This window comes from Petaurus breviceps, unplaced genomic scaffold, assembly GCF_028583685.1.
Source record: "Petaurus breviceps papuanus isolate PSGF00001 unplaced genomic scaffold, PetGlider_PUasm1.0 90994, whole genome shotgun sequence".
In the NCBI taxonomy this organism is placed as follows: Eukaryota; Metazoa; Chordata; class Mammalia; order Diprotodontia; family Petauridae; genus Petaurus; species Petaurus breviceps.
Window position 1 is genome coordinate 172,711 of NW_027187393.1, and position 24,146 is coordinate 196,856.

The 24,146-nt window shown below is 39.8% G+C and overlaps 1 protein-coding gene across 9 annotated transcripts in view; it reads right to left on the reverse strand.

The window, feature by feature from the left end:
- The window catches only part of ZFYVE26 (zinc finger FYVE-type containing 26), a 79,870-nt gene that overhangs the window by 49,426 nt on the left and 6,298 nt on the right, over positions 1 to 24,146 (reverse strand). For 7 of the 9 annotated variants that reach the window (XM_069077787.1, XM_069077784.1, XM_069077788.1 and 4 more), the window contains 12 exons: positions 20,885 to 20,974; positions 19,430 to 19,952; positions 18,928 to 19,058; positions 13,288 to 13,452; positions 13,069 to 13,160; positions 12,366 to 12,529; positions 11,166 to 11,360; positions 8,855 to 9,460; positions 8,518 to 8,610; positions 7,067 to 7,135; positions 6,495 to 6,646; positions 3,657 to 3,858 (listed from right to left, as the gene is read on the reverse strand). In XM_069077787.1, the coding sequence (XP_068933888.1) occupies positions 3,657 to 3,858; positions 6,495 to 6,646; positions 7,067 to 7,135; positions 8,518 to 8,610; positions 8,855 to 9,460; positions 11,166 to 11,360; positions 12,366 to 12,529; positions 13,069 to 13,160; positions 13,288 to 13,452; positions 18,928 to 19,058; positions 19,430 to 19,952; positions 20,885 to 20,974 (2,482 nt within the window). The remainder of the gene's footprint in view (positions 1 to 3,656; positions 3,859 to 6,494; positions 6,647 to 7,066; positions 7,136 to 8,517; positions 8,611 to 8,854; positions 9,461 to 11,165; positions 11,361 to 12,365; positions 12,530 to 13,068; positions 13,161 to 13,287; positions 13,453 to 18,927; positions 19,059 to 19,429; positions 19,953 to 20,884; positions 20,975 to 24,146) is intronic. The other 2 variants (XM_069077785.1, XM_069077782.1) reach the window with 1 other exon arrangement.

Sequence of the window (24,146 nt, forward strand, 5' to 3'; positions counted from 1 at the left end):
AAAGCAGCAGTCATCAAAACTACCTGGTACTGGCTTAGAAATAGAGAAGTGGATCAATGGAATAGATTAGGCACACGAGATTCAGAAGTCAATGACTATAGTAATGTATTGTTTGATAAACCCCCAGACCCTGGTTTTTGGGATAAGAACTCACTATTTGACAAAAACTGCTGGGAAAACTGGAATATAGTATGGCAGAAACTGGACATAGACCATTATCTAACACCATATACCAAAATCAAGTCTAAATGGGTTCATGATCTAGGTATAAAGGTTGATACTGTAAGCAGTCTGCTAAACAAGGAATAGTTTACCTATCAGACTTGTGGAGAGGGAATGACTTTATGACAAAACAGGAATTAGAGAACATTATAAAATGTAAAATGGATAATTTTGACTACATGAAATTGAAAAGTTTCTGTACAAATAAAGCCAATGTAACCAAGATGAAGAGGGAGGTGGGAAATTGGGAAAGAATCTTTACAACCTATGTCTCTGACAAAGGACTCATCCCTAAAATATACAGAGAATTGAGTCAAATTTATAAGAATACAAGTCATTCCCCAATTGATAAATGGTCAAAGGATATGAACAGGCAGTTTTCAGGGAAAGAAATTAAAGCTATCTATAAGCACATGAAGAAATGCTCTAATTCACTACTGATTAGAGAAATGCAAATCAAAACAACTCTGAGGTACCACATCTCATCAGTCAGATTGGCTAAGATGACAAAACAGGAAAATGACAAATGCTGGAGAGGATGTGGGCAAACTGGAACACTAATGCATTGTTGGTGGAGTTGTGAACTGATCCAGCCTTTCTGGAGAGCAATCTGGAATTATGCCCCAAGGGCTATAAATACTTTCATACCCTTTGATCCAGCAATACCACTCCTAGGGTTATATCCCAAAGAGATCATAGAAATGGAAGAAAGACCCATATGTACAAAAATGTTTATAGCAGCTCTTTTTCTTGTGGCAAGGAATTGGAAATTGAGGGGGTGCCCATCAATTGGGGAATGGCTGAACAAGTTGTGGTATATGCATGTTATGGAATACTATTGCACTATAAGAAACGGGGAGCAGGCGGTCTTCATATTTACCTGGAGAGGCTTAAAAGAACTGATGCTGAGTGAGAAGAGTAGAACCAGGAGCAATCTGTTCACAATTACAGACACAACATATGTGTGATGACCAACTTTGATAGACTGGACTCTTCTCAACAATGCAGGGATATAAGTCAATCCCAAAAGACGCATGATGGAGAGAAAAACGTGCATCCAGAGAAAGAACTAGAAAGAACTAAATTTACATCCAGGTGGAAGCAAAATACCTGATCTTTTTCATTCTCTTATTTGATTTTATGTCCTCTTTACCATTTTTCATTCCAGCTGGTACAATCCATCCTTATAACCTGACCATTGTATAATGTGAAAGTATTTACAGATCCTATACTTGATAATAAGCCACCATGGGGGGGAAGGGGAGGGAGGGGGACAAAATGTGAAATTCAAGGAATTGTGGAATTGAATCCTGTAAACTAAAAGGAAACAAACAAATTAATAAATTAAAGTTTAATAAAAAAAAAAGTGAGAAAGAAAAATCAGGGAGAAATAAAAGGATTGTTTTGGTGCTGTTACATTTTTTTTAACAGTTGCAAATAGCATATTTGTAAAAATCAAAAAAATAAAAATAATATAATTTAAAAAAAAAAGAAAGAAATATTGTGTGGGAGGAAGAGCAAGGAGGACAGTGTAGCTGGAACATAAGAGCATGTGGAGAGAATTGCAGATTAAGATAGGTAAGGTAGGTTAGAGTCAGGTTGTGAAGTCAAGGGTAGGAGGTGCCTACTTTCTCAGAAAGCAAGTGACACAGTCAAACCTATGTAGGGCTAATGCTCCAGTGGCTGTGTGTATGTGTGTAAGTGTGTGTTTAGGGTGGGAGTGGGGTGGGCAGGGCGTGCCAAGACTTGAGGCAGGGCAACCAATTAGGAGGCTACTGCAACAGTTCAGGTCAGCCGTATCAAACACTGTGCACTCAGCAACATGCCTGAGTACAGCCCAACCAACTGGGAAATATTTAACAAAATAAATTAAAGAACAAAAAGACACAGATGTTAATGTTTCTGAATCATTATGTGGCCTTCATATACAGTTTAGTTGCCCCATTCCTTTTTGAGCTTAACACCAATGGTCTAGGTGAGAGTCAAGGAAGGCCTGAACTAGGGCAGTGGTCATATGTGAATGGGAGAGATGTGATGATTCTCATTACAAATGTTGTCATTATTGTTATTATGAAATTGACAGGGAATTCTTTGCAGGTCAGTAGATAAACACATCCTGCCCATCAGTGTCAAGAGAAAGTAAGGTAGCATGGTTATAGTTAGGTGAGACCAAGAGAAACCCTTAAAAGAGGTCAAGAAGAGCCATGTTTCCATATGGGATCTAAAAAAGAAATCAACCAACCAACCAACCAACATATTAGAAGTTTTCTATGTACCAGGAATTGTGCTAAGCTCTGGGAGATACAAAGAAAAGCATATACTACTAAAATAGTCCCTGACCCCAAAGAGTTTATATGCTACACAATATAATAAATAAATAGCTACACAAATGATACACAGAGTAGGAGGAAGGTACCTTTAGAGGTAATCGCCATGTTTGTAAGCAACAGGGAAAGAACCATTAGACAGGAAGAGATTGAAGATTAGTGAGAGAGTGCAGAGGATGTTATCATCCTCTGTTGGAGAAGGTGGGAGAGATGTGAATACAGGGGTTGGCTGATGAAAGGAGAAAGGTGCTCTTGTAATTGGGGACTTAACTTCATGGCACTTTTATGATACTGAACATTGGTAGTTGGGACTAGGTATAAAAAAAAGAGGGGTGTGAAGAGATAGGGGAAACAAGGGACCAACTTTCAAGAACCAATTAAAAGAGGGTCTTTTTCACACTGGAGCCAGATTTAAGTAGATAGTTGATTCTCAGTGCCATTCTTTATAAAGCTTGAACAACTACACTGAGAAAGAAGCAAAATCCTTAGGCATACACAGAAGCACTGGGACTCATGCTAAGAAAATGAAGCAATGTAAAAAAGGTTTCTCTTTTAAGTCTAGACACAGTAAATAAGCTTAAGGGAAAGTCTAAAATGGTAGGTATCTGAAATATATTGTAGGGGAGATGGAAAAGATCTGAATTCCATAGTTTTCCTCTTCCCCAAGAAATTCTTGGGCAGGCGTTCTTAACCTAGGGGACTGTGAATTTGTTCAATATTTTGATAACTATATTTCAATATAATTGGTTTCTTTTATAATGCTATGTATTTTCTCTTTCACAACATGACTAATGTGGACATGTTTACATGACTGTACATGTATAACCTATATCAGATGACTTGCCATCTTGGGAAGGGGGGATAGAAGAGAGAGTGGGAGAAAAAAATTTGGAACTAAAAATTTTATAAAAATGAATGATGAAAACTATCTTTATATGTAACTGGAAAAAATAAAATACTATTAAAAAAAACATTCTTCTGAGAAGAGGTCCATAAGCTTCATCAACCTGCCAAAGTGGTTTATGTTCTTGAGGTTTTTTTCTCACTACCAGTAGCATGCAACATGTCCTACTTCAACTCCCCTATTGTGAAAAGGTATATCCTTACCTGCTGCAGCAGCATTGCCAATGGCCTGCAGGGTTGAGCGGCCCCTGCTGGTTCTTTGGGCCATGGTACTGCCCCCATCTGAGATTGTGTTTTCAATCTTGTGCTCTACTTGGGCCAACTCTTGGATCACTTCTTGGTAGCGCTCCATAAACATGAGCTCACCACAGCTGGGAGAGGACTTCAGGTCAAACATGAACACCACCTGTCACGGGGAGATAGGGGGATGGATTATTTCTATGGCTGCACTCAAGAAATTAATAAATTTCTATTCAACTTAGATTTTGCAATTATCATGACAAGTGGCTGACAGATCACGTCCTTGAGGTCTGGGCAGTCCTGGATGTAAGAAGAGATCAGAGGGTGCAGATGCAGCTCAGCATCACAGAGGACTCAGAAGAAACAGATTTGATTCCTGGCTCTGATTCTTACCAGTTTATTGATACTAACTTTGTGACCATAGGCAAGTCACTTAAGTTTGAATGAGCTTCAGTTTCTTTATCTGCAAAATGGGGATAACAATATTTGCACTAACTCACATGGATACCTTTTCCTTAAGGAAAATGCATTGTAAACTACAAAGTGCTACACAAAAGGGAACTGTTAAGATCAGCATATAAAGGGAAGGAAGGGTAGCTGAAACATATTCAAGGGGAAAGGGATATGGGACTTCCAGTGACTGGTAGGGAGGCTATCTGGATTAGGATCACTGTTATTATTACTACAGATGGGATATAAAAGCAAGAAGATGAAGAAGTGTAAGGATGTCTCCTACCATCTGGGATTTTTCCCAGTGGTATTACTATTAGATGGATAGTTGGCAGTGGTTTACAGTCTCTGAACAACTAAACTGCTATCTAAATTGAAGGAAGTAAAATGCTCACCCATATGCTAAAGATAAGAAAACAACACTGTGTCATTATAGAAGCTACAACTCAACTGTTAAATAAGAGGCTGACTTTGAACAGAGGACCAACCTCAGTCAGGAACAATGGAAATGAGTTCAGCTTCTAAGCACTTTTCATAACAAAAAGAGACTTGAAACTGTATCAGCCAGAAAACAAACAAACCCAAATTGGAACAGATCTCCCAGCATTCCTGTCAGAATCTGTTCACAGTAATAAGAAGAACTACAACATTTGTATATTAGGTGGTATATTTATATTTGTATCTATATATTAGGTGGTGACCTAATGTTGTTAGGTGCAAGACTTAAGAAAATGAAGTCAGCAACAGTGGCGGGACCTATCTTTTTACCTAATATAGTACTTAGCAGATAGTACACTCTTGATAATTGTTACTGATAGATCATTTTGATTTTTGCTTAGTACCAGAAGAGGAGAAAGGAACAGACAAGATAAGCTTTTGCACAGATAATTTTCTACAAACACATCTTAAAAGTAATATACAGTTAACAGAGAACATAACAGAAAAGACTGTTGATTTAAATTGCAATTATTTGATTAGGAGGAACAAAATTCATCCTTAAAAGTGCTCCTCAAATAAGGTATCTCCCATACATGTTAAACTTATGGAAAACTCCACAAACATGACTCCAGAGATAATCTTGTTCAATGATTCTCTGAATACTGACACAAAGAGGAGTAAAAATCAGGGAAATCTGTCTTATGCAGCAGTGTCCAAGCTGCATTCCAAATTAATGCTAAAGTTCTCCAAAGTGCTATCTAAATAATCATCCTCCTCCTATGACTCCACATTCAATAAGTGATCTTTTCACCTTAATTTGTTTTTTCAAACAGGCTCCCCTACTAGGTAATAGATGTGCCCTTTGGTTGATACAATAATCTTGTATGTGTACATTTCTTTATAGTTTTGATAGTGTTTTCAATAGGAGCAGGATTAGGGATTTGTGTCAACCTTTGGATCACAGAACTGAGAAGGACCTAAGGGACTCAGAAAACTTCCTAGCCAACAGCCTGTGAACCAAATGGTTTTCATATTTTCAAATAAAATTTTATTATATTTAAATTATTTTTTACATTTTAAAATAAAGTTTTATTTTATAAATGTAAAAACTTGAATGCAAAATATTCTTAACTCAGAGTCTTAGGTGCTACCTCTGGGTAGTAGTTTGCTGACTCCTGATGTTGTTTCATATGAGGCCCAGAAAAATAAAAAGAGTAGATCAATGTGGTAGTGGTAATAAGTAATAGAAGCTAGATTTAAATCATTTTCCTCAGATTCTGTGCATCTTTCATCATGTCCTTTGTGCCCTGAAAACCTCAGCCTTTGCATGCAATTTGACATCACAAAAGACCTGCATAGTATTAGAAATATGCCCCTCACTGCATTCTCTATGTGCTATGGCCTAGGAGGTTGCCTACTTTACACAGTTCTAGTCAAGTTCTGGCCTTCCCATATATATGATCATGTGATCCTTATGATGATTCGTGAGTTAGGCAGGGTAAGAGCCATGTCACCTCTGTAGAGAGGAGGCACTAAAATAAGTTTTCAAAGATCAGAAGACTTGTTAAGAGCAAACTGAGATCTTCTCATTCTTGGTCTAGTGCTTTATCATACACCTACAGAGATATTCTGGTCACTTGAAAATTACGGTCCTCTTTGCTTCAAAAACAAATAAAACATAGTGGGTATTTTGGTAGAACAGTTTTTTGTGAGCTGAATGCATTTTTGGGGGTCTGATCACCCCTTGGAATAGTTTAAGAAGGCTGAAAAGCCTGGAATTTATACTGTGGCATGCCACCTTCAAAGAAGTGGGCCTGAAGCAGCCATTTAGGCCTTCTTGTTTGCTCACAGATGCAGCCTAGACTAAAACTGCTGCCACTTGAGGGAAGGGGGCAGTGAGTTTCTTGCTCTCACCTGATGGGCTTCCACAAAGTTCCCTCGGAGAATACAAGAAGCAAGAAGTGACTCGGGCTGAGACAACATCATAGGGATAAGTAGGTTCGGCTGTTGGGGTTGTAGCTGGACCTCTAGGTCACTGCACCCAGACACAGTACTCAGACTTCCCTCTATAAGGAACATAGAATAAGGGGAAAATCAGGGGAGCACAAAGCTTGTACTGAAATTCTTCAAATTACTTTCATCAGAGTACCCCATTGGGAAATCTGGAGCTAGGACCTGGCCTCTCCTCAGGAGGAAGGCCTATCTCCACATCTAGATTAATTCAGCAAATGACAGGTACTGAGAAACCTTTTTATCTTGACCGAAAGTAAGCAGGCCTGACAGGGAAGCCTCTGAAAGACTTTCAATAGAGCCAGTCCTCACCTTTCCCTCTAATACCTGCATGGAACACAGGAAGCATTATCTCATAGTTCTTGAGACGGTATTCACACACAGAGCCAGGCTGTGGGACCCCAGTTCTTACAATACAGTGAAGAAATACTCTCTCCCAGGACAAAATTGAGGAACAGGATCCGCCCAATCAATACCTGAGGTGCTCGTGCTTAGTTCACTACTTGCACTTTCTAGTGATAGGTTGGAGACTCTGTCCCGGCCATCTAAAGGTATTAGAAAGAAGAGAAAGAAAAATCTACCATCAATTTCCTGTAGCATAGAAAGTATCAAGTCCTCTCATTAACAGGAACTTGTGTAGTCTGAGAGTGGAATGCATACATATATCAGGGAACTGCTGCCACACACACACACACAGAAACAGACACAAAGACACAGACACAGACAGACAGACACACACACACACACACACACACACACACACAAACTATACAGCAATACTGGCTTTAATGAGCAGCAGGCAGAAAGGACCTCAGAGGCAGCTAGTCCCTTCTATAAAAGGAGCTTTACTTCCTCTCTCAGGCAGTAGCTGTATCACACATTTTAGAAAAAATTACAAGACGAGAATGTATCAGGCTATGTAAAACAAGTTTCTTTGCATCACTTTCCGTGACCTGTTTCTTTCTACAGGTGAGAGGCCCTGTGGTTTCTGGATCATTATCTAACTGGCTTGGTCAGTAATGACCCCTGTCCTAGACAAGGGGCTTATACTGCTCTCCAGCTCCACTTTGATCCACTGGCAAGCATGGCACACTTGTTCCTATCTGCCTTCCTTTTATCTGGAATGAATGTAATCCAGTTCCCTTGGAGGGAAGCCATGGAGTCCATCAGTCTCATCAGACCACATGGTCTCCTTCCCTAATCTTTGAGCCACACAAATTTCTCAGATATTATTTCATGCCATTTGCCCCAAACAGAATGGTCTCTCCTTTCTCATCCACTTATCTAATACTTGTTTCAAGTCCCAGTTCAAGTCCTATCTTGCCCAAGAAGCCTTCTCCTATCACGTTAGTCTACGCAAAAAGTAAAATTCTTTTTATCTCTAATGGCTGTTGTGAGGAAAATGTTACATAAACACAAGTTGTTATTATTAACCCCTCATGCACTCATAGTAGTAATTACAGTGGCTAGTTTTACGGATAGCACTCTTTTATATAGCACTCCAAGATTTGCAAAGTGCTTTATATATGTTACTTCTTTTGATCCTCACAACTCTGGGAGGCAGGAGTGATTGTTATCACTATTTTATAGAGAAGGAAACTGAGGCACAGATTAAGTGACTTGCCCAGGGTCACACCATTAGTAAATATTGGAGGTTGGATTTGAACTCAGGACTTTCTAACTCTAGACCTGGTGCTCTACTCACTGCACCACCAAGTTTAGCACTTACTTGCTTTCCAATTGTTTTAGGTATGTTACTCATGTCTCCCTAACTAGATTATAAGCTTTTTGAGGGTTGAGACTGATCCCTCTCCCTTTCCTGTATCTTTCAAAGTTTCTAGTGTGATGCTAGATATAAATACGTGATTGACTTTGGACACAAATAGCAGCATACATGTTACTCAATGGAAGGAGTTTCTGAGCTCACCTGACTTATTCCTTTTTTCCCGGTGAGCCCGGAGTACACTGGAGTGGCGTGGGGCGAGATTGTGGCATTTCTGGGAGACTGTCAATTGCTCCTCTGAAATGGTAACCACCACAGGTCATACAAACAAGGATGCAGGCTTTGTTCTACCCTCTCCCTTGAGATAGCAGGTACAGAAAGCCTGCTAAGAAGTAGAACAATGTTGAAATTTTACAATACAGGTTATGATGGCATCTGGCCATCTGAAAATTATCTGGGCCAAAGTGATATGGGATCCCGAAAACCTTTCTTAGTTTTCTCCCTTTTCTTCCCACCCTTCCAGCATAATCCCTTCTCTTACCTGTGTTCTGGTTGCTGATTACCATCTTATATCTCCATTGTGCCTCAGAGAGAACTTTGGAGAACTGGTGCAGTCGACTCTGTAACCCATCTCGGCTTCCTGAGCAGCTCTGGTTCTCTACCAATTTTGGGTCCTTGGAGGGCTCATGTTTGTTAATTTCCTCTAGTTGCTCTTGGAGAAGCTTGAGAAAAGCCTCCATTGCTAATTCATCAGCTAAAAACCCATTGCCAGCACTAGTAAAGTGTTTGAGATCCAGAAACCCTTTTTCTTGATTCTTGCCTCTTTCCTCTGCAATCAGACAGCTTGAAGAGGTGTGAGGAAGACCTTTGAGGACCTCAAGGGCAATCCCTTCTGACTTTCTCTCTGGCTGGGGTATATGCTGGGGGTTTTCAGAGGGAGACCATCCTAGATCTGGAGGACTTTTCCCATCAAGGTCATCATCTTTAGCATAGTCCTCAGGCAGGGCAGGTTCTGGGCGAAGGTCACTAAAGGTGATGAGGAGCAAAGAGAAAATATTTTCCAGAAGTTCTAGACGCAGGGAATTGGGAATACTGCATAGGTAATGTTGACATTTGGCCAGGTATGTTGAGAAGAGATTCGAGGCACCTAAGGAGAGGAGGGGTTTCAGAGAAGTTGCCATAGAAAGAAAAAATAAATTGCTATATATACTCATAGAGGCTTCCAAGCCAAAAAGCAAAAAATAAAAATCATCTGCTAGCCTCACAAACATGTTCTTATTTGGGGGCACTATCTTCTAAGCCAGAAGACTATTGCAATGGTTAGAAGACCAGTAAGACAAACTACATGATACACTTGACAACAACACTGCAGTGTACCTTGGGAGGGTTTCAGGACCTTAGCAGAAATCAGAGATACTGGTCGCTATTGTTTCTAGGATCAACTTATTGTGTTGAAGCCTGGAACTGGCCAATGAGCTACTCCAGGGTCTTCATACTTTCTTTTTTTTTTTAAAGCAATTGCGGTTAAGTAACTTGCTCAAGGTTATGTTGGCCAGTTATTTCTGGGTGTGGTGCTAAGTATCCGAGCCTAGATTCGATCCCCAGGTCATCCCGACACTGGGGCCGGTGCTCTTACTTGCTGAGCCACCTGGCCGCCCCATCTTCATACTTTCTGATGGGGTGCACAAACTCCTCTATATCCAGCCAGTTCTTTCATATACCACTTAGGTGTACATCTGCCCTGCTGTTCCACACGTATTTTTCCTCCCTTCCCTTCCACTCTCTTGCTCTAATTAAAATAATTAAGTCAATACTACCATTGCTTTCTGGAAAGACTATGTCATGTAAGTCACTCTATGGCTCAACCCACTATCCCAGTAACTTCCCTTCCTCAGCAATTACTCTTATATATGTGTGTGTGTGTGTGTGTGTGTGTGTGTGTGTGTGTGTGTGTTTGTGTGTGTTGTGTGTGTGTGTTATCCTGCCCACCCTGCCCATTAGATACCTGGGGACAAGGATTGTCTCTTCCCAGTGCTTAATACAGTGCCTGACATATTCTAATACATATTAAGTACCTAGTAGGTACTTAATATGTTCAGTATGTGCTTTCCAGATAAGGCACTGAAATCTCGATAAGGTGAGTCTTGTACAATCTTGTTATCCCTTCTCTCTTATAAATGCTCTATTTCTGATTTACTAGAATGAAGGTAAGCACTCGTTTTCCTTAATTAAACCTCTTCTATATTTCCCACCCAGAAGAGTAAAACCACAGTTTACCTTAGGTCCCCCTGAGTACCAAGAGAACTATTCACTAGGCAAGAACATTTTACTCAAAAATAACCTTGCTCACACATAGTCTAGTGTGGTGGTATTAGTATAATATCGGATATAATGACATTTGACTAAATTGTGTACTTTATAGACAATGTACACTGAAGACACAGAGACTTTAAAGTGTACTGATAAAAGCAAAGAAAAGGAAGTCAGGAGGTCTGACTCCATTAGATCTGGACAAGTTTGGGGTTTTTTTTTGGAGGGGGGGAAGGCAAGGCAATTGGGGTTAAGTGACTTGCCCAAGGTCACACAACTTGTTAAGTGTCAAGTGTCGAGGTTGAATTTGAATTCAGGTCCTCCAGGGCCAGTGCTCTATTCACTGGGTCACCTAGCTGCCCCCTATTTCTTTTTTTCCCCTTCATGTTTTGGTTTTTTCCCTTTACAACACTGAAGATAGTATTTGATAACACTGAAATAATTCTTGTGAGTCACAAAAACTCTAAACTGAAAACTATAGTGAATTATCAGTACAAAGGCTGTATATTGGATTTTTACTACTAAGTTCATGCATACTGCACCTGGGGAAGAAGAGTCCTTTGTTGGCTCATGGTTAGTGGCCAGGTTTTCATAGGGTCTTTCTTTGCAGAACTGGCACTGAGAGCATTGGTGAGAATTCACACAGAGGGCATAGATGGCATACTTCATGGCACAGAACCCTTGGAAGAGTGTCAGGTTCTGACATTGGTTCAGATGGTTGGAGACTGAGACATCAGCTAAATATAAGGAAGGAGAAAAGAAAGAGGTAAAACTCTTGAGGGTCAATTCTTTCACATTCCCATTGGCTGTGAGCACAAAATGAAGAGATGGTGAGATTTTGAGTCTTTTGGATATGTCTCCTCTCCATAACATTTCTTATTTCAACTAGTTCCTTTTGTCTTTTTCTTTTATTTCATTTGAGTTAAACATTATGATTCTTTTATTTCTTTATTTCATTTAGATTCTTTTATTTCTTTCTTTCATTTACGCCCTAACCATAGAATCATAAACCCTGAGCTTTGGAAGGGAATTCATAAGCCATGTAGTCTATGTTTTGTCTACCACCCAAACCTGACAGTCCTTAAAAACACTTTTCCATACTCATTTATTTTAAGATATCTACCCTCACCCATAATAGAACTCCTGAAGACGAACAGAATAGAATCCACATTGTCTTATACCTTTGACATGGGAACATCATTCATCTTTTCCAAAGTACATGCCTATGTTCTAACACATCAATAGTGCTCAGAATGAAATCACCTGAAAAGGTTTTATGTTTTTATATAGGAAAACTAGAAAATTCTAATTTCTTTGAGGATTTGGGATGGTAGCAGTAAAGAGCCTTGTATCTTATTTGCAATTGCTCAGGACTGCTATATTAACTTCCCAATGCCCTTTTCGACAATGTATGGAATTCATTTTGTTCAACTGGGGAGTATATCTATTAAGAGTTTCAAGTTACATGTTGCTCAAGTGTAACTTAAATTGCCTCAGAAAGGCCAGAGGTCTCATAGTTGTGATTCGGTTCCAGGGATTCCCAACATCTTGGAGTTCCTATGAAAGGTGAGGAAACCCCACCTCCCTTGTGTGACTGACTCACTGTTGTTCCCTCAAGTTCAAGGACGTTATAGGGGACCACTGACAGGCTGCCCATTTTGAGGAGTGATGGTAATAAGCCTGGCCAGACCTTCAGTTTGCATGGGATGGACATGACCTGGACCACGTTCACTTCAACTTACACCGATTCTGCTTTGGGTCCTTGATGAAAACTTTCTGCAGTAGCTTGAGAACATCCTCCTCCCTAAGAGCAGGAAGGTTTGTGAGGTGATGAAGGGAATAGAGCACCGAATGGCTATCTCCACCATACAAGTGATGCAAGATCTCTCTCTCTGGTATGGGAAGGCTGCAAAGAGAAGATTGAGGAAGTGGGGGCTAGTTTCAAAGTACTGTCATGGGAGAGCCTGATTTAATTTTCCTCATTGATCTTTCTTGCTTCAGTCCTCAGACCACAAATATTACCTCTCTTCGCATTGAAAATGGATGGAAATTGTTAGTACCCATCATCAATGTGACTCCAGAAAACCTTGAAGGACAAGCCCCTTAGTACTAATAAGCCTTCTAATGTCTGCTGACAGAAACTTCCCTGGGATTTAGCACTTTTTACAAATGTCCTAGGGACAGTGACCAAACAGAGACTACCATTCTCTTCTACTGTCCCTCTACTTCTGGAAAACCTGATAAGGTGGGAAGGAGGCAATCCCAGAAGCACAGGTATGCTAAGGTCAGGGAAACATGCTCCTTATCAATCTCCTATGGACAGAGAAAAACTATGTTCAGGTTGAAGAAAGCTAGAAGAGTTGATGGACAGTATCATCAAAAAAGATTTACTATTCCTATTACAGGATGGAGAAGTGACCAAGAGAAGGAATCATGAATCCTCACCTGTTTTGCTGCAGACACCACTCTAGGACCTCGACATGTGCCGACAAACTGTCACAGGCATCTCTGAGGAGCTTGTCACACTCTTGATTCTGCTTTCAAATGAGAGAAAGGAGAGATGTTGATTCAGACACCTAGGGCCAGAGACTAGGACAACCCAGCTCTGGACATCTCTCATCACTAGAGAAATCCAAGGCCGGATTTGAAGAATGGAATAATTACCTCTGTCCTGTGGAGGGTCTGAAGCAACAACTTAGCCGACTCCAAGCTTTGACAATAAGTCCATCCCAGAAGCACAAGTAGTTGACTGAGAGGCCTGAATTCTCTATCCAGCAAGCAACTCAGACCTGAAAAGTCTTCTTCCTTTAATAGTGTTAGTGCTGTCATCTGAAGGCCAAGAAGAGGGTTATGAGAGACTGACAAATCCATAAATAAATCTAAATGAATTTGGCTTGAACTATAAAAGTGACAGTTTCCTAGTGCGGGGCTTCTTGGCAATTACAAAGTTGGAGAGCAGATTGAGTGGGGCTGATTTTCAGGTTCTGCCAAAGTGAACTTTACAGGGAAAAGTTTTACTTCTCCATGCATGTCCTGAATCTCATGAACTCATCTAAAGAATAGGAAAAAAATGGCATCAGGCCTATTGGATTATTGGCCTACTGTGATCCTCTTTCTAGAGTAACCACTAGATTTTGCTAACATTCTGCTTACTTCAAGAGATGTGTGCAATGTTATTACATGTTATACTGTGAGACCTCTATATAAGGGGTCCCGCACGTCAGGAATGCATTCCCTCTTCAGTCTTCTACTTCAGAGAATCCCTGGCTTCCCTCAAAGCACCAATCAGGTGCCACCTCTTACTTACTTGAGGCTATTCCTCACACCTCTCCCTCTTCCCTGTTATTAATGCTATCTTCCTCTTAAAAATACTTTGTATTAAGATCACAGATTTCGAGCTGAGACCAGAGGCAATTTAGTACAACCTTCTCATCTGAAAAATGAGGAAACTAAGTCCCAGAGAGATTAAACGACCTGAGGTCACAGAGATGATTGACAGAAGTCCTCTTACTCCAAATCTTTCCATCATAAAACACAATCTCTCAACTTTGTACTTTTTATTTGAATACAGATGATCATACATCCAATGCAAGAAGAGATCTTAGTGGTTATGGTCCAACCCTTTCATCTTATATATGAGGTTTAAGTAATTTGCCCAAGACCACATAGAAATTAGGGTATTAAAATTCAGGCTTTGAAAATCTGGTGCTCTAATGATGTAATTTCAATAGAATCAAAGCTTCTTGTCTTTATAGCCTCAATCCATAGCCCAGAGCCTTGAACAAGACAAACAGTTAATAAAGTTATTGGATGGGATTATTTATCCCAGTCAATCATATTTATAATGCCTAGTTTTTGCTGAATGAACCAAATCTGATGATCAATGGTGCAAGCTCTCTGGTTTCCTTCTTATCCCTGGGAGAGGAGAGAAGCATTTGAGCTGAATTAAGGAGCAAGACACTGAGCAAGAATAAGGAGAGGTTTGTACTTGAGGAGAAATTTGGGATAAATTAAGGAAAATTTGAAGAGGAGCATAATCTTGTTCCCAGTTTCTATGAGAGAATGATGAAAGAAAAAAAAAAAAAGGCCAAGGAGGATTAATGAGGATAAAATGAGACTTGAAGAGAGACTCAGGAGAAAGGACAGGAGAAGGTAATTGCAAGGTAAAAATAAGAAAGATAGGTGGAAAAAACCAGAGGAGAAAACAGATTAGTAGAGATTGGTTGTTGTAGGTGAAATAGGAAATTAGTGCAAAGGAGTAGGGGAAGAGTGTGTAGCTGTGGAATAGCTGATACTAAAGAAAGGAAGGTTATTAATAGGTGATAAATAGCTGTGAAGCCAAGTCGTTAGGGGTACAGTATAAATACCCTGAAGTAGTCAAAGAAGCCCCAAGGCTAAAAAAATCACAATTGGTATGGGGAATGAGAGAGTATTCTGTAGTGACTTGCACTAATTATGCAAATGTTTGCATTTCTGTCACAGCCAAGTGACTGATGTGTTCCAAGTATAGACTGGTCTTCCCCCTTGAAGACCAGATGAAGGGACCTGAGGAATGCCACTCTATATTCCAGGCCATTAGTGTCATTTAAGTGTTTCTAGAAAAAAAGAAATGAAAGCAGAGTTTCAGCAGGGCAAAAAGGGGGGGAGTTTGAGGTAGAGGTGGGGAGACTAAACCCTAGTCAGGAAAATGGAGGATGAAAGAATACTATACATCATAGGAAGAGAAGGAAAAAGGCAGCTGTATACTTACAGCTAAATAACAGACTTAAGGTTCATCCTGAAGAGGAAAGGCAGCTGCTTGTCCTCCAAGGAATCACAGCAGAACCACTGAAGCTAGCAGGAGAAATCCTCCAATAGGAGTCAGAGGAAGAAATGAAGAGTGGAACTGACAATGCCCGGCTTAGGGACATCGAGGCAGTTATTTGCTGACATGCTAACAATAATAGAGCAGTCCCTTGTCTTCCAGTGGCATGTATCTAAGATTTATCAAAATGGAAGTCCGAAACACAATTCTAGCAATTCATATAGGCACAAATAATATTGCCAGAAAGAGTCTAAAAAGTATTGCCAAAGATTATGAGATTTTGAACGAGATGAAAGATGAAACAAAAGGACTTTAATCTAAAAAAGGATTGGAAAGGGAGAAAATTGCCTAGCTTTAGGCAATTTTCAAAGTTAGATACCATGGAAAGAATAGGAGATGAGACACTCAGAAACTGTAGGAGATAAAATCCAAGAAAGGATCCAGTAGTGAACTCAATGCCCTCTACTACCTATAAATACTCAAAGTTTAAGCAAGAAGCAAGAGGAACTAGTTTTTCTAACATAAGGTAGCAAATCTGGCTTGAGGCATCACTGAGACTGATGGAATAAAATCCATTATTTGAATATGGCTCTAGAGGGGAGTACCTTATTTAAAAGACACAGGACAGATAAAGGGGAAGAAGAATGAGGTAGAGAAGTGCTGTATATTAATAAGTTATTCTCATGTGAAGAAATCCAGGAATGTGAGTGGGTAAGAATAGTGGAAAACATCTGATGGACAATGGAAGGAGAAATATAAGCAATTTTGTATGCCATAGACCCATCTGAACAGAAAGAATTCAGGAAATAGATCATAGACCTTGCATGGAGAAGTGATCTATATACTTTTTGGAACTTTCTCTCTGACAAAATGAGAACAGCTAATAACATCCTGATCTGCATTAATAATATTTTAAATTTAATAATAATTTTATCCTTCCTCAAAAAGAGGAAATTCTATATTGGATCTAATTCTCACTAATTGGGAGGAGCTGGAGGAGTTGGGGTGGAAATGGTGGGATCCTTGGAGGAAGTAACCACTCCTTCCCAGAGGTTGTGATTGAAGGGAAGAAAAGTTGAGTGTAGTTTTCATGTAACCTAGGTCTCAGGAAAACTTCAGGGAAAGGATAAGTAGGACTCCATTCTAGAGGAAAAGGTAGCCCAGGAAGAATGAAAAATTCTGAAGACCAAGGGAAACAATCTCAATGAAGAAGAAAAATAGAATTATCTGAAGAGTAAACTGCAGCTGCACAAGGAACCAACCAACCAACTTATACTTTTTAAAAGACATAAACAAAAGATGGAAACACAGGCATGTAAAAGAAGATAAATAAAAGAGTGGCACAGTCCTATACAAATAGTGTCAGAAATACTAAAGTCCAAAATGAGCTGAGGCTGATAAAGAGAGCTATGGACACCAAAAAGGGATTTCAAGGAGAGGACTGCTACTTGGAGTAGAGGGAGCATAAATGACCAAAGAGAGGATTTTGAGTGACTCAACGTTTGCTTTGCTTTTGTTTTTTCTGTCCAGAAGAACGATCTGTGGACTGGAAATGACAGAACAATAGCTGACAGAGGGCTGATACAGGGAGTTCATATCCAAAGTAAGTAAGAAAGATGATAACAAGAGAGCACTTAGTCATCTTTGTTGGATTTAAGTCGCCTGGCCCAGATAAACTGCATCCTCCAATGCTTAAAGAAAGGCTAACTGGGGGCGGCTAGGTGGCCCAGTGAATAGAGCACCAGCCCTGGAGTCAGGAGGACCCGAGTTCAAATTCGACCTCAGACACTTACTAGCCATGTGACCTTGAGCAAGTCACTTAACCCCAATTGCCCTGCCCTTCCCCCTCCAAAAAGCAAAAAAAAAAAAAAAGAGACTTGCTATATGTGAGAGGCTAGCAAGCCACTGTCAGTAATAGCTGAAAAGCTGTGAAAAAGTAATTCAAATATGGACAAAAAAGGGAAGAGAATAAAGTCTAAAAAGTACAGGCCAATAAGTTTGAATTCTTGGGAAAATTCTAGAATGGATCATTTTAGAAACCAGCCAGTGAACATATAGCAAAGTGGAGATTACAAAGAGAAAGTGTGACTTCATCTAGCAATAAATCATGCTAGACCAGGGGTGGGGAACGTGAGGCCTCGATGAGGCCATGTGTGGTCTTCTAGGACCTAGGCCTTCTGACTGAGTCCAAGTTTTATAAAACAAATCCTCTTGTTGTTCTGGGAAGTTTGGATTCAGTCAAAGGGTCACACCTGAGAGCCTAGAGGGCCACAGATTCCCCACCCCTGTGCTAGACTAACCTTATTTTTTTCCCCACAGGATTACTAAACTTTTAGGTGAGAAGAATGAATAAATATAGTTTGCCTAGATTTTTTAACAAAACATTTGATAAAGTAGTTCAAACTAACTGGAGAAGATGGAGAAATGTGGACAAAACTGTTTAAATGGACAAATTCACAGAAGTCATTCCATTAATAGTTCAATTTCACTAGACAGGACATCCCCAGGGCCAGAGTGCCCTAGGGATCTGTGTTGTTTAATATTTTTAACAATGACTTGGATAAAGGCACAGAGGGCACACTCATCAAATTTAATGACACAGAGCCAGGAAATCTTGTAGCTAATATGCTGGATGACAGAATCAGTAAACAAAAATATGGCATCTTTCTTAGGACTTAGCAGTGGGTCATAATTAAGCTCTGGTGGATACCCTAGGACAGTCATCCCAGACTGTTGCTCAGGTACTACTTGAAGCAGCTTCTATGTGATAGTAGCCCTAGAGCAAGAGCATTGGATTGAATCTAATTAGATAAAATTTGATAGGAGCAGGGGACTTATACTTGGGTTCAAAAAATTAACTTTAAAAGTACATGATGGGGGAATATGGTTAGAGATTAGTTTGTCTCAAAAAGGTCTGGGGGCTTTAGTGGACTGCAAACTCAATAATACCAATCAGCAGTGTGGCACAGTAATCAGACAACCTGGAGCTACCTCAAGAGAGGCATTTGCTTTCAGGAATAAGGAAGTGAAGAGTCCTTCTATATTCTGTCCTATTCAGACCCTATCTGGACTGCTGAGTTCAGTTTTGGAATGTTAGAATATGCAGACAACAACCAAAGCTCTCATGCCTATGTCATATAGACTCCTGTTAAAAGAAATGGGCATGTTTGGCCTAGAGAAGAAAAAGACTCTTGGGGCAGACCCATGATGACTGTCTTCAGGTATTTGAAGGGCTGTAAATAGAGGAGGAATGAGAATTGTTCTGTTCAGTTCTCAAGAGCAGAAACAAGTAGTGGATGGGAAGACACAAATCCAGGCTAGATGACTTGGCAGACTTTCTAATGAACTGGGAGGTGATGAAGTTTTTCCTTACTCGAAGTCTTCAGACAGTCTGAATACCAGAGATGATATAAAGGGGGATTCCTTGGGCATGGATTGTACCAAAAATGCTAAATTCTGTGATTCTCTATGAATTACAGAATAACCCGACTTGCTCATACCAGGATCTGCTCCAGAAGGTGTTTGTGGCTACTCAAGCAGTAAAAATAGGCCATCCTCCAAGTCTGGGTTGTATTAGGATTAGAGAACAGAGTCAGCATTGCCTTCTCAGGATCCAGATGTTGAGGTGGAACTAGAAATGAACAATACAGCAGGAGTTACTGAGGAAAAACTATGATCTCAATTCCTATGATCAACCCCACTTTTAAATAACTGATACAAGAGTTTGTCACTTCACAACTTTCCATAACTTTCCCATTTCTCTATTTGTTCTGAAAAAAATCCTTCTTTCTTATTGCTAATAACTTATCTGTCTCCTACTATCATCACCTTAGTTTATTAACTAATACCCAACACTCCTAATCCCCATTACTACATAGTTTTTCTTGCCAGATTCCATAGTATGGAGGATACAAACCCAAAAGAAGTTAGCATACCAGAATTTAGCATAGGAAAAGCTTTGATCTAAGGATACAGATAGGGTGGATAAGAGAAAAAACTTACCTTTTCCCAGTATTTTAGAACGCAATGGCTTTTCTTTCACCTGTTCTGCGTAGATATTGCCATATATGGCAACCAGGCTCCAGTTAGCTCTCCTTATCAGGCACCCCAATACTTGCTCTTCTTGAAGGGGACCATCTTCAGTTTCACAAGCTCTAAGCAGCTCATCACACAGGAGATGCCATTCAACCCCAAGTGGTTCTGCAGGGCAACGTAGTATACGCAGAGTCCCATAGATGGCATTAGCTACCCCCGGGGCGAGAGGACTGGGACCCTTTAGAGACTTCAGTGCTTTCTGAATAAAGCTGATCAATAGCTTCTGCAAAGGCCAGCCACAGGTTCCTATGCCATTGTTTTCTCCAAGCAAGAGATCCAGCAGGGCCTGTGCCTGTGGGGGTGCCTGCCACAGGAGGTCCCAGAGGGTGGAAACAGCTTTTGTGCTGAGCTGGGATGCCCAATTCTCCCCCTTCCTAATGCTGTCAGTCAAAGACCCTATATCATCTTGTGGTATGGCTTCATACAGCTCCTGTGGGAAGAGTAGTTGGTCAGAAATTCCTAAAAAGCTATCACTTTTGTGCTTTCTTCTCTTTCCTTCATTACCAATATAGAATTTGTTACCAAAACCTGTGCCCTCTTTCAAAATGACTCTGGAGTCATCCATTCCTCTCCATTCACAGTCACAAGGGCCTCATCACCTCATTTCTCTAACAACTTCCTAGTTGCCTTTCCCGCTTCCAGTCTTTCCCCAACCAACATATCCTGCATTGTTTGAGATAAGGACTGGCCCTGTGATTTCATTCATATAGGGACCCTCCTTTCTATAAACAACAGCATTTAAAATGAGTATCATATGGTTTAGCACCTAAGAGCTCGAGATATATTGCTTTGTCTCTCCAACCAGACTTAGTTCCTCAGGGATACTGACTGTGTTTTCTACTTTTCTTGTATGTTGCATAATTTAGTATAGTGCAAGATACATACTAGGTCAATAATCATTTTTATAGGCTCAGGAATGGCTCATGGGATTGTGGTGCCCCTACTCATATAATGTGACTACCTATTACCCTTTGTCTTCTGACAACCAGTCTAACCCATCTATAAGCAGTAGAGAAAATAGGTGAAATAAGGGGCTATAAGCTCTGGGAGGATGCCTAGAATACTTTGACATATATGTCTCAACCTCCAATGGAACTTGAGGTCCTTGAAGGGCAGAGAGTGTTTCTTTCCTGTTTTGGCATCCCCAGAGCCCAGCAAGCTGCCCTGCATTAGGTGATTAATAAATGTTTGCTAAATTAAATCAAATATAGACTGGCATGGGAGGGAAAAGAACACTGTACAGTCACTATCTTGAAAGTCAGCACATTAGCAAAGGGAACAACTTTAATAACTTAGAATGGCCTGGGGAAAGAAACCTGTAATACAAGCTTTCTTCCTAGTCTTTTCCCTAGAGAGGCTCACCTTAAGGATGTCTTCTGGAAAGGTATTTTGTAGATCTTCTGATAGCAAAAGAAACTCTGTCCTTTTCCGTAAAGAAGATAGGGGAAATTTCTGGAATTAAAAAGGACCACAGAGGTCAAAGTCAAAGTTGAAGGCAAACAAATTATAGGCAAATATCTCACCTGGACTAGACCATGAGTTGAGGTTGACTGCAATAAAGTACACTTAATTCAGTGAAATAAACAAAATCAGAAGAGTATGCACACTAATTACAACAATATTAAGAAAAAAAATGGGAAAAGAAAGGAAAACTAAGCTAAAAGGTGACAGAACTGTGGAGAGACCTGGAAGGAGACAAATAACAAAAGCAACTCGTGTGTGTTTATTTGTTAATTATTTTAAGTTCTGTATATTCTAGAAGTCAACTAAACTCTATATACCCCATGTGATCCAATAATGCTACTAATAAATATCGAAGAAAAAAGGGAAAGGACCTATGTTGCACAAAAATATTAATATCCTAACTTTTCATGATACTATAGCTGGAGCAAAAAACTGGAAAATAAAGTGACACTTATCACCTGAAGAACAGCTAAACAAGTTGTGGCAGGGTGGATGAGCACAGCCAGATCTCAGGGTAACTCAGCAAGAGGTCTTAGTAGTGTTAGACCATCCCCATACCACAGAGGTGAGGCCCAATACAAACTGTGAATTCCTCTGCCTGGACTTTTCCCTATGATTAATAAATCCCCACTTCCTCCTTACTCTCTCAGTCCCAGTGATACTGAATTCCTGTCTTTATACCACCCCCTGTGTTTATCTCAAAGCCCCTTAACATCATCCCTCCATTCTCTCCTTCTTTATCCCAATCTCTTCTTGTCCTTATCAAGGCTCTCGCACCTATGTGTACTCTTGATAGAAAGCAGGGATTGTTTTGTCTTTCTATCCCCAGTATCTAGCATAGTGCCTAGCATGTAGTAGATACTTAACTATTGTTGTTATTGCCTGTTGATTAACTGACCTCATCCCCTAATGTCCTCTCCATATTTTGCTATCATTCCTTCTCTATCTCTAATACTCATTCTCTATGTGCTACTGATCCCTTCCCTGCTGCTTTCAAACATACCTATCAAACACCTTTCAAACACCCCATCCTTTCTCATCTCTACCTCCCAACTAAAATTCCACTTTCCACAGGAAGCCTCTGCAAGCACTTCTTAATTCTAATGCCTTCCCTCTTTTATTTTTCCTGTGCATAGCTTGTTTGTATGTATTTGTTTGCTTGTTGTCTCCCTTATTAGAGTATGAGCTCAATGAGGATGAGGACCTTCTTTTGTCCTTTTTTGTATCCAACCATTAGCATGGTGCCTGGCATATAGTAGGTTTTAATAAGCGGTTATTGATTTCCTAGACTCCTGTAGTAGCTTCCTATTTGGTCTCCCTGCCTTGAGTCTCCCCCCTCTTCAGTTCATCCTCCACACAGCTGTCAAAATGGTCTTCCTTAAGTGCTGACCATGTTACTCTTCTACTCAAACTCCAGCAGCTTTGTGTTGCTTCTAGGCTCAAATATAAACTCCTCTGTTTGGCATTTAAAATCCTTTAACATCTGACCCCGACCTACATTTCCCAACCTTCCCAGTTCTTCCAGACTGGTCTTCTTAATGTTCTTTCTATACAACCCTGCATCTCTCACCTGGGCAGTGGCCATCTCCCATGCCTATAAATGGTCTTCTTTCCTCTTCACCTTCATCTCGAATAGTCTCTAGTTTTCTTCAGGGATTAAGTGCTACTGTCTATATGAAGACTTTTCTGGATGTCCCTGGAAACTAACTGGTAGTTACCCCACAAAATTATCTTCTATCTACCCATGCATGTATATGTGGCATCTCCCAGTTAGACTCTAAGCCATATGGGGACAAAAAAATGCTTCCACTTTTGTCAGTGTATACCGAGATCCTAGCACAGTGCCTTGCACAGAGAGATGCTTAATAAATGTTTAAGGGCAGCCAATCTTATGCCCAAATCCCCAATATACTTCTAACTCGAGTGAATGAGACAAAAGGCCACAATCATCTGTTTTAAACATTTCATATGACTCCCTTTATGCTGGAATTTCTTTGCTGCTGATGATGTGAAGTGAATATGTGAATTATTCTCTAAGAATATCAAAGGCTTAAGGAAGTGCTGGATCACTCATTTTTCAGTATTCTAGAAAGTGTGTGAGAAGCAATGTGAACTTGCCTCATACTAGCTCTGTAGTCCTGGCCAAGTCCCTTAATTTCTCAGTACTTCAGGAAACTCTAAATCCACAAGTTATCAAGAAGATGGCCATCCACACTGGCAGAGCTCCTCACGAGATACTACCTCCATCAGTGAAATCAGAGGTCCACTTAGAAAAATAAAAAAAGAAGCTGTATCTTCTCATTTCACAATTACATTTAGCCTAGAGGCAAAGTTCCTTAACCTTTAAGTTTCACAACCTTTTTCAGTTCAAAAATTAAACTCCTTATCCCCAAGGACCAATAAGAACAAATCTGTGGTCTGAGGTGGGTCCATGGACAAATCTGTTACAGCTCTTTTAAATAAGAAACAATATAAGGTGTATCCCAACCAAAAGTAGGAAGCACCTACCAACATGAGAAAGGATGCTGAATTTCCATTCAAAATACAAAGGGATAAAAGGCAAAAACTCTTCACACATAATCCTATTTCTTTTTTCGTTGTTAAATATATCATTTAAAACCTAATACTGAACATGACTAAAACCAATTCTACTTGGTTAGCAATTAAAGTATTCAGTCACTGTCAGAATGTCCACCAAATTTTTTTGTACATTCATTTTCATTTACTTAGTTTACTTGATTGTAGTTAATGCATAGCTTTCTTCTATTTTTAAAGTTTTTTTTCCATTTGCATTATTTCATGAGGGTTTTTTTCAGATTTATTTGGCTTTAAAATTATGATCTTAATGCCAAATAATAAGTTGACAATTTGGTCAATAAGTTGACCATTTTTATATGCTAAGAACAAAAAAAGAGTACATGAAGCTGTAAGTCTGTATGTGTATTATGAACTTTAATTTTTAAGTATATAATTAATTCAACATATTTTCAAAACTATGTAGCTTGTCTTTTTCCTACTGAAATATTATTCTCTCCTATGTATCTTTTTAAAATGCTACAATGACCTTTTATTGCTTTTCTTTTTCTTTCATTCTGGTAACTGCATCACTATCCCCCTTTTTGGTATCACTCCATCCCTACCCCATGGAAGAAAGAAAAAA